General features: G+C 43.0%; 1 protein-coding gene across 2 annotated transcripts in view; it reads left to right on the top strand.

The window, feature by feature from the left end:
* Positions 1–11,444, top strand: part of ARHGAP26 (Rho GTPase activating protein 26) — a 313,273-nt gene extending 301,829 nt beyond the window's left edge. The window contains exon 23 of one of the 2 annotated variants that reach the window (XM_019535005.1): positions 8,530–11,444. In XM_019535005.1, the coding sequence (XP_019390550.1) occupies positions 8,530–8,618 (89 nt within the window). In that variant the 3' untranslated portion in view covers positions 8,619–11,444. The remainder of the gene's footprint in view (positions 1–8,529) is intronic. The other variant, XM_019535006.1, reaches the window with a different exon arrangement.
* Positions 11,445–13,724: the final 2,280 nt, after the last annotated feature.

The raw sequence follows: 13,724 nt of genomic DNA, 5'->3' as shown, positions 1-13,724 counted from the left end.
TATCCATAACTTGTGTAAATTGTAGTGCTCAGTATCTTTGAGAAACCGGCTCAAAAGTTGATCCTAAGTAGAGCTTAAATGCGTTGTTGGGAATCATGGATGCTCAGCATCTTGCAGAAGGTACTTGGGACTCTTCAGAACTGAGTGCTTTGAGAGAAGGGGATTTGTTTCATAGGTATGGTTTAGAGCACGTGCAGAGAGTAATGTTGCAGAGAGTAAGCATCAGGAGAATGATGTTGGAGAAGTTGAGAACCTGCCATCTTGGGGCATTCGTTATAACAGACCATCCATATTGCCTTCGATGAGCACCAGAGGGTTGAGTTTGGCACGGCAAAGAGGAACAAGTTACTGTATATGTCTAGGCTCCATCAGGGGGGTAGAATCAGTTTGTGTAAATGTGAGTGTGGAGATGGGTAGGAGGCAACAGATCCCAAAATCCATTTTTCATAAATGACACTAAAAATGCCATGAAAGATGCACACAGAATTACTTGGACACAAATATTAAGTCCATCACACACCCCTGAATGGGAGGGTCCTTTGTGTCTTAAGTCTGCAGTTCTTCATTGGGACCCAGACTGGAAAAGACTATTTTACGGTACTTAGTAACATCTCTCTGAAAGGGCTATAGTTAGCAGCGAAGTGCAGGTTGCAGACTCAGCTCTTAAGACAGGAAAGTCTGTTGTTTCTTCAACACCAGCTTTGCCCAATTAAGGCAGAATACTGATGATTTCCAAATAAATTCCCTTTCAAAGGTCTTTGTTTAGGACGGGGGTGTCAAGTTCTGGCCAGGGCTGGCCCGTGAAACCACAACCTCTGGCTCCCTGATGCTGGTTCTGGATCTCCAGTTGACCCACATGTGACAGGCACTGGACTGACCTCGGGTGCAAGGCTGGGGCATGCATTTCATGTGGTGCCTTCTCTAGGGTCTGTGCTACATGTGGCACCTGTGCAGAGCCAGTCTGGAATGCCCCCACCCTGCTTGCTAGATCCAGTGCTCATGAAGACTGCATCACACATGGTGTCTGCCCTAGCCGTTCCTGGATGTGCATTGCACACGTTCATTCCAGCCAGCCCAGGGTGCGTAGTGCATGCAGCGCAGGTGCTGGAGCAGGTACAATGAGTAGTGTAGTCCTGCACTGACCAGATAGGGCACTGGATCTGCCATGAGGATGAAGGGCTCTGTGGGTTCTCTGCATGTCAGGTCCAGTGTCCACTCTGCTGGTCCAGGACTGCACCATACATGGCACCTGCTCCAGCTGGTACAGGACCTCTACTGCATGCAGTGCTCACCCTGGATCAGCTGGACTGGTGGCGTGCATCCTAGGCTGGCCAGAGCAGACACTGGGGGCACTGGATCCAGTGTGTGGGAGGGAGAAAGGGAGAGTGTGGGCCCGATTTTGGCCTATGGGGCCAGATGAATTTGACATCCCTGGTTTAGGGGGGAATGCTAAAGCTGTGGCTTGGCAGGCATGATGGGAGAAAGCACAGCATTAGATGAAAGGGTCGCAGACCTTTTCAGGTCAGTAGAGATGTGGTTAGGAATGTGGAGTTTGTACCTGGATATTCAGTTTTAGAAAACAACTAAGTGTGGCCACATTTGCCCCAGTGCAGTGATATACCAATGAGAACCAAGCTAGTGGGTCTTCTCTCACTCTGAAGACCCATCCTGCTCCTCAGTTGGGTTGTTTTCCTTCTGCAACAGCTGCCAGCTGTTCCTGCTGGTTCCTGGCAATTATAATAGTTCCTGGAAAACATGTGCCCCAGTTCTCCAGATAAAATTACATTGGCTGGTAAAAGGTACTTGCCAGGGTACTGAGTTAAGCACAGTTCTGAATGCTGTACTTTGTGTATGGGTATGTGTATCCAAGTGCACTGCCCCATGTCTGATTTTATTACTTCGTTGCCCCATTCTATTCATTCTTTGGATTTGGGGCTGCATAATTAAACCCCCTTTGTAAGGAGGAAGCTCAAAACAATCAACTTCAGCTACAAAAGGTGCAAAAGCTTGTGAACAGTTGATCAAAGCCCTACTTGGTACTTGCCTCATAGGGTAGTATCCCTGAACAGCTTTCTAAATGAGACGGATTAGCTTCTGAACATTGTACTAGAACCGCTGCAATGGTTCACTTATCAAATGAAAAGGGGAAACAAGTGTTTTATTCTAGGCTGTAATGTGTGTCCTTTTTCTCCTATACATTGGAAGTTGGGGTTGTAACAGAGTGAAATCAGTTAATTTATTGGTCTTGTTATTAAAAAACCTGGGCTTTTCTACACCAAGAAAATAGATGTTTTGTCTAATGGAAGCTTTCAGTATTGTCTTGGATATAACTGCATTGCATGGAAAAGACTTATCTATTTCCCGTAGAGCTTTGTCTTTAATTTAGTGTGTTCTTGTCATTTTGGAAGCAGTTACCATATACATTTTTTCCTAGGAGGATCTGATAAGAAGAGGAAGTAAATTACCTATCAATAAGGGAGATTTCTCTTTCTAGGCATCTCATGGATGTCGTCTTAAATAAACATTCTCTCCTCTCCTCTCTGTGCATTATAGAAAACTGGACTGCTAACTAGGAGCAAGATTGATTGGAGTATACTGTTTGCTAGATAAAAACTGATAGATTATTCAATAGAGAACTTGATTAGGGAATTCTGCACATGTAACAGATAATTTTGTAGTAGCTAGAGGGAAGAAATGTAGAAGGGATACAATCTAGTAGACAGTGTCTAAAATTTATTATTGCTTAGAGAATTTATAAAACCTAATATCGATAAAAATGGTTTCTAATTAACAGAAACATTGGAGAAAGATGCATAGTTTGGACTAGCTTTAACTGGTGCTTTGTAGTGCTTGCAGTAAAGCAGTGTATAAGCATCAGCAAATTAATCTAACCTGGAATGCTAGTTCGATCAGTCAGGTAATAAAACAGTAAATAGTGTTATATTCAGGGTGTAAATTTCAGTTTTTAGAGTGGATTCGCCACTTGAGAATTGCATTTGACTTCCATAGAATTTTTGCAGCCTTTCTGCCATTATCATTGTACTTAAATGGGAGAGAGTTTCCAGCTCCATGGGAAGGAAGTCCTGAAGGGTGGAGCTGGGGAGACCTGTTATGGAAGGAGAACCACTAATCTGTATGCACCAGTGACACAAATTAGAAAACATGGCCAATAATTTTATTAAAAGCTGACATTTAAACATGAGTTCTGGAAGTGATGTACCTCTGTGTAGGCACTTAACATAGTTTATAAAGATTTAAGGCCTAATTTCCTTGTCTTCAGCTAGAGTTGTAGGTGTTGAGCACTTCTGAAAATTAGTCTTAATTCCTTACTTTTAAGGACATACCTTTGAAAAAGTCAGCCATAAATTCTGAGTCTCTTTTTAAAGGGAAAGCCCACCAAAATGAAGCAATTAATCTAAAAGCTGTCCTGATTGCTTTTGCCAGCTGCTGTAGTTTTTAAACTGTGGAAAAGTTGTATTCAATTTGTATTCTAATTTCATACCATAGTGGGGACACGCATATGCAGCATATATTCTGATATATTGGACAGGAATTTATCTCAGGAACGTTAGTCTGTTTTTTAAAGAAATTGAAGAACGGTTTGTGGAGCTCATGTGACTCAATAAAAACCATTTTCTTGAGCCGTTTATTGAGATCTGGAATTTTGAAGACTGCACTTAATGCATGCGTGTGCACACACATACATGTGCATACACACACACACACACACACACACTCTTCTGCTGAGTGTAACATCTCTAGGTTCAGACCCTGACAGGCCATTCTTGCCATATGTTATACGCTCTCAATCACTGGGTGTTTCTTAGCTGTCTCCTTCAGACAGTTGTGTTGCTGCTGAAAAGTGACACCATTTTCAGTTTTATTCAGCTCAAAAATTGACGCTCTCAGCATGGTGTGGTTAATTGCTCCCCTTCTGGGACTTCTGGCAAGTGCATTTTTTCTCAAGTTGACTACTGGTCTCTGATTAGATAAAAACCTGAATACTGAATGAGAAGGAAAGCCGAGCATGGGGAAAAGAACTGGACTCCAGAAGGGAAAATCTTTAACATAGGACCTGGAGTAGAATAAAATTACAAGTGATCCTTAGAGCTGGTTTATACTCTCTGGCCTTGTGTCATCTTAAGTCATTAGTGCATGCAAACATTTATCTCTAGATGTAACATGGAGCTGGACTCGAGCCATAAAGCTCTAATTCTGATCTGAACACTCCCAAAACGTGAGAATGTTTGAACTTACATTTTAGATCAGTCTCGTCTCTCATGCACATTCATTTTATTCAGACTCCATAATTTCCATACAGAACCTACTAGTAAGCAAAGTGGAGGATGCACACTGTCAGCAAAAGGAGCACCCCCACAAAACTTACTGGCTTGTCTGGTCAGAGTGTCTAGCTGACTTCAGTAGCTAGCCACCTTCTTTTAGATCAGTGGTGGACAACGTTTTAGGCTGCAGGCCAGAATAACTCAGTTTGGGTCAGAGGTGGGTGGGCAGACAGGGAGGTGCTAGGACCCAGCTGCTATGGTTGTTTCTTCCCACAGTCTCACAGGGAAAGCACCACTCCCACTGGTTATCCTCAGAGCAACAACCACCACCAACCCAGCCCCTTGCCCTCCCATGTCCATGGGCTGGATCAAATGGCTCTGTGGGCCAGATCCAGCTCATGGGTCATAGGTTGCTGACTCCTTGTTTTAGATTGTTGTGAACTGACAGCAGCTATCATGATTGAGCACAGAATAAATAAATATTCCACCTTGAACATCTCTGGGGAAAAAAAATTCTATAAGAGAAAACCTTGTAGACAAACCTGAGCACGTCCCATCCCCAAGTGCTTCACTTTGCTCCTCTCTCAACAATCAGAATATTAACATTTCTTATTCAAGCAAAATGCTGGACATGTAAGCAGAAGTAAAGTTATTTTCCATTCCAGTTCTGCTGGAATCCTAGGCCACTTAAAATCATTTTTCAGAATGGCCTGAAGTAAATTCATCCCTCTTCCCCGTCTCATGGAAAATAATTATTCCAGTTCTTGAAATCACATAGCTGTTGCCTCCATGCTGCTGTGATGTCTAGCATTGTGGGTGTTCTGGCCCAAAGAATCAAGTTTTTTATCTAAATATCTGTTAATGTAGCATTATGAGTGGGGGTGGGAGGGTCACTTTGCTTTTTAAGTGATAGCACTGCATTTCATGCCTTGAGGACAAGAAGATGGAATCACTGTTGGGAGTAAGAAGATCCTCCAGTGAGTCACTTTATGCCCAACACTTCCGGCCCACCCAGTACTTTATTTACTTGCACACCACCCGCACTCTTTTCCCAAGTATCAGTCGTCCTTCCAAGTTGGGATGCATGTCTTATGACGGGGAAACTGATTTTCTGTCTATAATAGAAATATCCTGATTTGATTCTTGCTCTCAACAGTAGTAGCAGCATTTCCAATCGGGCAGCTGAAGGAATCTGTTAATTTTAATTGCCCATTGCTTTTTACTCAAAGGTGGTAACAATTGTATCTCCTTTTTAATAGTTTTGGTGTTCCACTAATCAAGCTAACCTTTCTTCTGGCAATTTTGCCATCCTTTAGCTACTTAGGGCTAGTCGTCTGTGTAAAACTCTTGAAGACTGTTTTTGGGTTTTTTCAAAATCGTAGATCCAACCATGAAAACCAGTCTTCAGCAGCAGGTAGGGTTTCAGCCATAACTCTGGAAACATCTTTTGTTTTCTGGAAGGCAGAACCAAAAAAAAAAAAAGGACATGTCTTAGATGGGGAAGCGTGGATTGCAAGAACATAGGATATTTTTCTTCTTTTTCTCTTCCATCATGCATCCCAGTAAACACTTTTCTGTATCAGACATCTACTTGAATTGTGTTGTGCATAGGCAGTGGGAGCTATTGGTTGGTACAGAGTTGTCTCAGTTGGCATTTGGAAGGGGTAGTTGGGTGTCAGGGCTTGAAGATTAAGGAGGGAGTTTGGTTAAAAGGCATGTGGCTCCAGAGGGAACTGTGCACGTGTGGGGAGAGGGGGGATTTTAGAGGTTTGCTGCAGATAAAAAAAAAAAAAAAAAAATGCTGATGTGGGAAAGTTTGGGGAATAGTGTGGGTGTGAGGGTGCATGGCACTTCTGATGTCCTTATGTAGGCAGGAGTTTTAATTTTTTGTTGGCCCATTTTCCTTCTGGAATTCAACCTAGAAACCATGTCACTGGAAAGATCCTGCAGAAATCTGAGGCCAGGAAATTTGGATAACTCTGAAATGTTGATTTATTGTCATAATCTGATAATTTACTGTGGTCAGAGTTTGGAGTATTTCTCTGCTGCATCGGCATAAAGCTCTTGTTTATGAAATAAGCACTTTGTCTAGACTCTGTTCCATTGCCCATATGTGGAGGGAAAAAATAAAATACTCCAGACTCCTACCAGAGCTGCTTCATACGTCTCAGCTAGCTGGAATGATACTGCAGGGTTTGGGCTCCTTGCTGGAGATAACGCTAGTATTTTTTTTCTTATGGAGACTAGTTTAGGCCTAGACAAGGAAGTGCGGAGTCACAAGACGGTTGAGTTAGCCATATGTGGTGAAGCTTAACAAATGATTTAACTCAGGTTTTGGGGAAGTTTAAAGTCTTGTTTTATTTAAAGTACTATATTTTCTTGCATACGGCACATCTATATACAACTTGTTTTTAAAAGGCAGAATGGGGGGGGGGGGAAAGATCTTTCCTTATAGTAAGTAACTCAGTAGCAACAGCTAGAGAGCTGATCCTGCACATTGTCCCTGTAGATCACTTTAGATGATACTTTCTGTTTCATCCGTAAGCAACAGAGCTTGTTTTTGCCATATTTCTTGCAGATAATGCGCACTACAATTTCCAGCAGCTGGTTTGTTTTTTAGTGTATGCAATAAAATACGGTAATTTTCCTCTCCGTGACCCCACCCTCGCTCCGTGTGTACACACCAATCATTATTTGGTAACCTGCTATTTACCTCACTTTGTCCCTGAGTCTACAACAGTCATTACAAAACTTTGAGGGGGAAATGCTGCTCAAAAGCAAACATAGGAAGTTGTGTTAGTGAGCAGGGAAGAGAGAGGGGGAAAGAGCTTTAATTGTCCCAACCTCTCTAGAAAATTAGTTTCCCTAATTTGAAAAAAAAAAATAATAAAGCAAGGCCTTGTTCTCTCCAGAGATTGCCTTTTATATTATCAGCGCACACACAGCAATGGCTCCTTCATAATTCTTCCTTCCTTCCTTCCTCCTCCTGCTGGCCTGGGCCTATGACCAGGTTTATGTAATCCTCTCGTCATCACAGTGGCTTCAACAAACAAGAATATAACTTCCTCGCCCCAGGGTTAAAAGACTCTCACACAAAGTGAAGCAAAGCAGGGCTTGGAGAGGGGCACTGAGAAGTGTTCCAGACCTTGGGACTTGAGAAGAGAATCCAGGGAAAGAAGTTTTAAGATACAGAGTTGAAGGGAAGAGAGCAGACGGGGTGGAAATGCTTGAGCACGGGAAGGAGGGAGGGAAATGGTGTTAGACCTTAGTATCCAAAGAGAAGGAGAGGCAGAAGGGTTTTTCTGTGCTTACACCCAGGGTGTGAAGTAAGGGGAAGCTTGGGGTGGTGGGGAGTGGGGCTGATCGCCGTCCTAAGAGGTGAGAGCCCCCCGTAAGATTTGAAAATCATAACCTGGCGGGGTCTCCAATCGGATTGCTTCTTCACTTAGGTGGACTCGTTAATCAATGAACTAGTTTAGTGTTTTTTTTTTTTGCAGACCCCCCCAAGAGTCCAAGTGTAATTCAAACCCTGCTTACACCATCTGAAAGACGAGAGAAAGGGGTCACATCCCCTCCGGATCCTGAGAGCAGGGAGGAAACAAGAAGGGGTTTAGATATTAGGGATACACAAAGGGAGTGGAGGAAACTATTATGGTGTCCACAGGCATTCAGAAATAAATGACTCCCAACACAGGGGTGGGAGAGAGTGTTACCAGACTGACAAGCATGGCATTTATTGTAAACATGAAATAAAACTATGCATTCATTGCCCTTAGCATATTCAACAGAAAGTAACCTTCACACATGTACATCCAACATATTCACATCTCTCACAGAAATAACAGACCATGGAGACAGAGAACAATGAGCAACACATTTGGGGTATCAGGACCCAAGCTACCCCCTGGAGTACCAGATGTGAAGCCAGTGGTCTTCACTGGCATGAATTTGAGTCCAAGCTTCTGACATCTGTAGTAGACAGTTGCATTTCTCTTGGGGATGAGAGAAGACATGAAACTCATCTATAGAGAAATGGCAGGAGATACCTCATCCCCATCATTATCTTAGTGAGGGACAATGCAGCATGGACAAATGAGGCTACCGTCTTTCATGCGGGAGAAGCCTGTGCTTACTTTTGGTGTTTGTTGCAAGAGCCTCAAGACTTAGTGAGCATCTGTTGTGGCTACACAGGTCCTGATTTCTTTCCACTAGAAAATGCCACTAATATCCTTCTGTCTCTCCTCAGTTCATCCATCTCAGGAGCCTGGCTGGTTGGAAGGAACCCTGAACGGGAAGACAGGACTAATCCCTGAAAACTACGTGGAGTTCCTATAACTTTGGGCACATAAGCAACACTGCTGAGCTTTACATGGTATCCATGACAACTGCTGATTAGAGTGTTGTAGATCATTTGCTCTTTGCCACTGTGCAATGCAAGGTGAAAGACTCGCAAATACCTATTGAAATGAATGTTTATATGAATAATAATGTACACATCTCTTTCGGCGATCCATCGTGGTGTGTGCAAAGGCACTGCAGAAGAGGTGGTCAGAAGCTTCTGGGGAGATCATTCAGCTCTTTCAACTTCTTGCACAAATCCTGTGATTCTTGCAACTTGTTCTGTCACAGTTTTTGAGCCTTTAGGTTAATAAAAAGGTAAGGCAAAATACGACATCTGAAAAGGAACTTTAATACCCATTGCAGGGCCAGTCCTACAAACCCTTTTCTAGCAGGAGTGGCCCCATGGACTTCAGTATTAATTTCATTGGGGGCTGCCTACATAATTAGTACAAATTATGGGGGTGCAAGATTGGACCCTAAGTCACCACCTTATGTTAGGGGAAGGAGATAATATGGGAGCAGAGGCCAGCACCTTTGCTTGCTCACAAAGTCTTCCTTGTTGAATCAGCCAAGCCTCATTTTGTATGTGTGAACAGGAAAGCAATCTCTCTTTCATTTAGCTGTGGCAGGAGAGAGGTTAAGGCACTGTTTATGTACGTCAAACCTCTGTTTCTGCAGCAGCAGTTTGCGTGACACTCGGCCATCCTTTACAGGATTCAGTCCCAAACTCAGTGCATTGACAGCGCCAGTACCCTGGTAACTAAAGCTACCCAACATGCTCCAAAACAGAGATCGTCATTTTTTAATGCCATTAAAACAAGGCGGGGGGAAAGGGTTGAATGATCTCTGGAGAGTGAGGACAATAACAGTTGTGAATCATCAGATCTCTTGTGGACATCAGCACAAACAGAAGAGAATATTTTGGACCAAATCTCTCAACTTTTTTAGATTTATGCAGGGTAAACATCTGTGATCTGTGCAACCGGCATTTCCTTCCTGGAGGGCAAGATGCAGCTCCTGATAAATACCACTTCTTTTGTGTGATTTGCTGTTTCGCATCATCACTTGCCAGCGCTCACTGGAGAAAAAGGACCCAAGTTTACTGAATGCCCAGGCCGCTCTTATGTAATTTTCGAGTTGCGTTTGCCACTCACTTCCATAGCTTTATCGATGACCTTTTTGCTTGCAGCCTGGTGTATAGTTTGTCTATGCCAAGTCTGTGCAGTGCTGATTATGCAAGGTAAATGCCTTTGTACCCACATAACCCCCTTGTTGTTCATGTAGCCAGCTTAAGTTGAAAGAAAACAAAGGATTAGTTTTTCTGATATTTTCCCCCTTTCATTACAAAGTTCTGAAGCTTTGCTGCCTCTCTGCTCCATTACTTGTTCTGGGATAAATTGTTTTGCATAGTCCTTAACTCAGCTCCGGATTACTTTAGAAAAGAAAAAGAAAGCTGTATGATTGCAAAGCCAAACTTTACCGATATCATGTCAAGTACTAAAGTGCTTACATTTTGTACTAGAAAATAATGAAAGAGAATGTGGTGTCTTGGCAGAAAGAATTATTTGTCTAGCCATCATATTATCACACACCAGAGGGATTTATGGGATGAACTTGTTTTCTTTTCTTTTCTTTTTTTTTTTTTTTTTAATTATTTGTAAAGAGGCTGAGTGGTTGAGTCAGTGTAAATTTCATTGTTTATTTTTTTGCAAAACTATTGACATGTAAATAGGATAACGTGAAATATTGCAGGGGAAAGTTCTATATTTGATATTTTTAGCAGAGCTGTAATGAGTTAGGTGTTCAAAGGACATTTGAAACCAGTTTAAAGGGAAAGGCACACAGACAGACACACGCAAACTTTTAAACTAGTTGACCTTTTCCTCCCTCCCTCCCTCCATTCTGTCACTGACCCTGCCAGACAGCTGGATTGAGCTTTTGCTCACTTTTTATTTTCATTTACGTTAATTACACTTCCTGGACTTTCGTGCTGGAAAAAGAAGAGAGGAAGAAGTACTTTTTTCCCCAGACTCTAATGCTTGCTGAGCTAATATTCATCTTCCAAGGTAACAGACTTTTGGTGAGGGACACAGCTCTTTACTTTTTGCTTTTGTTTGAAGGGTCTTATTAGAAATTGTACTGCGGTTAATTTATATAATTTGTTTTGAAAAGACGTGCTCATCCCCTGCCATCTTAAATACACAGATATATGCATTTATAAGTGCGCACGCGCATACACACTCATGCCTTTTTGGAGTTTCATTAATGAAGTGGAACCAACTAAGAGCCTTTCTTATTTCCAGATAGACAGAGACGGGGGAAACCCCAAATCTTAGCTTCCAGGAAACAAAAATAATTGAAAGGCTAGAAGTTATTGACGATGAATAACAGAGTATTAAGGATGAAAAACTGACTGGCTGAAGCCCACAGAGAGGAGAAAGGGGCAGATTTCTGGCCTACTTAGTCAAAAACACACTCGCACAAAGTTTTTGGCCATATCTATTTTGTTTGAAAGTCACTTCAGTAAACTTGTCTCTCACCATTCACTGATTAACTTTTAGATTCTTGACTCTCCCAGGTAGACTTTAGTGACATACCTGGGAATGACATAATGAGACACAGGGATGTGGGGTGAATTGGGGGATCATGAGGAGATTGTTCCTACCATGGACAAGAATGATGAACATGGGAAGGGCATTTCTACATGTGCTCTCAACACGACATCAGGCACTTCTAATTAAAGCACCTGCGTGTCATGTGTATCAACAGCACAGCACATCCCCATGCTGAGAAAATGGCAGCAGGGCACTTTGAACTAAAGCACATCAAATATATTTTATTTGAGAGCACATTGCCACCATTTTCTCAGCACGGAGACACTGATACACATGACATACAAGGCTGCCAGAGTGCCTCAGTTTATGTGCTCCAGCAGACTTGATTAATTGAGTCTGCTCCAACACCCTGGATTTTTTTATTTTAAAAGCAGAGCAGTCTTCCTACATATAAGTGCCCAAAAGGTATCTGACTGCCTCCTCTGTTCTGCAGTATTTTCTGGCTTGCAGAATAATCAAATGTTCAGGATTGAATGGCTTGGAGGAAGTTCTTAATGGTGTAGAGAAGAGGGTGTTTCCCCATTGCACCACTTTAAGTTCACCCTTTAAAGTTCACACCAGCAGAGTCTCCCTATGCCTGAAGAAGAGTACTTGTGTGATTAAAAGGTATCGCATCGACCCAAAGAATCTTGCCTGCTTAAAGTTCACCCTGGCATTTTAGTGCCTGACATGTTTTAGCATTTGTTGGTCTATATGAAACAGTTTGCTTGTTCTGCATCGATGTTCCCATGGACCAGTGTCCCACAAGTGTTACCGTGACAATGAGCCCTTACTAACCCTTATGTTGACAGTGTCGACAATGAAATCCAAAGATTTGACTAAGCGATGGAAAGGGAACTAACCTCTCAGATCAAAGGCGGGACTCCTCCTGAGGAGGGCAGTGAAATTTTTATTGTCATTGTCTGCTGAACTTGCTCCATGGATGGAGAGAGGACATCATCCTCTCTGCCCATCAGCCTAACATGTTTGTTATTTTCTCCCCTGTACACAATCAGTGCTTGAGTTTTGTGGTCTGTGCTTCGTCCAGGAGGGGTGAGTCTTTTCTTTCTTTTGTGGGTCCAACCCACCAACTCGGATCATGAGAGAAAGGCTGGCATGTTCATCCACATTAGTTTAACTTGGAAATATTGGAAGGTTTTTAAAATGCAAAATGAGAAGCCAGCCACTTCCCCGGACACTCTTCAGAAAAGTGTTGTTCTAATGACACGTTATTTTAAAAGCAAACATATTCTTTGCAACCTCCTGTTGAGATTAGTTCTTTTAATGATCCTGTTCAGAGATCTCATTAAAGGGCATTGGCGTCATGTGACTGAAACATTAAGGAACTGTATTTTAAAAATATACCCCTTCATGCAGAACGGGATTCAGCAAGCCCTCAAAAGGCACATTAGTTTTTCTTGCTTGATACAAGTGCATAAGTCAAAGTGGTCACTGATATTTGTGGTAGTTAAACTATAAGAGTATGCATACCCTCCTCGCTGCTAAGACAAAAGAGGTCTTACCTGAATATGCAGGATAAATTAGCCTGATGGTTAGACTACTTCCAGGACCTGAAAAGTCCTGGAGAAGAAACCTAGCCAACTGGCCTATCATGACTGGCAGATTCTGTGTATTTCCTTACATCCATATGACACTCCTTGGAGTGAAGGGTCTGTGCAATTTCAGAATGGGACTCATCTCTGGCAACGTATTTTTGTTTTACGTATTGAAGAAAAACTGCATTGCAAGAGAACAGATAATCTAATGTGGCAGGTCTAGCCCTGCATGGGGGTGGGTTGTGTGCTTCCAACAGCCAGCTAGTATGCCCCACCCCCCTGCTTCCTAGCTCCTCTGATCTGCCACCCTCTGTCTCGCCTGCCATGCCTTGGTGGAGTCAATTAAGCAGGAAGCATCTGAAGGCTTAGAGGGAGTGGGAGTTTCTTTGGGCCACTTGGCTTCCCCCTTTTTGCACTTGTCCAGGCCATGATTCTCTCAGCCAGGGCCTGATTTGTTGTAGCTCTCCCCTTCAGTCCTGGGCCTACTCAGTCTGGCCTCAGATCTCTGGTAGCAGCAGCACAGCTGGGGATTAGACTCCACAGTAGGGCTCTGGCCCTCCTGGTTCTGCCTGCCTAAAAGGCGTTAAAACCCCTCCTTCTCCCTCTCAGCCTGTGACCCCTTGCCTTCAAGGTGTGACAACATGCAGGGAACTTTAAGGCATCTGCACAGTGATGTCCACCTCCCTTCACAGTTGCTTTCAGTCCTCCAGTCTCCCATCACAAAACAAAGAGGAAAAATCCAAACTGAAGGTTCTTCTCTTGCTTTGGGGCAGTGAACACAGTCTATACTCCTGGCTTTACCCCACAAGCCTGCTGCTTAAACCACCCAGAAACAAAAAGGGAAAACAACAATGAAACTCACTGCTCTTCTGGGGCTTTTCACAGTATTTATTCAGGCTTTCTCTCCCGCCAGCACAAACCATCCTGCCCTCTCCATGATCAGGGTTCCA

This window comes from Crocodylus porosus, unplaced genomic scaffold (genome assembly GCF_001723895.1).
Source record: "Crocodylus porosus isolate Cpor-Errol unplaced genomic scaffold, CroPor_comp1, whole genome shotgun sequence".
NCBI classification, from domain to species: Eukaryota; Metazoa; Chordata; order Crocodylia; family Crocodylidae; genus Crocodylus; species Crocodylus porosus.
Note: the sequence above shows the minus strand (reverse complement) of the source record. Positions and strands in the feature narration are given on the sequence as shown.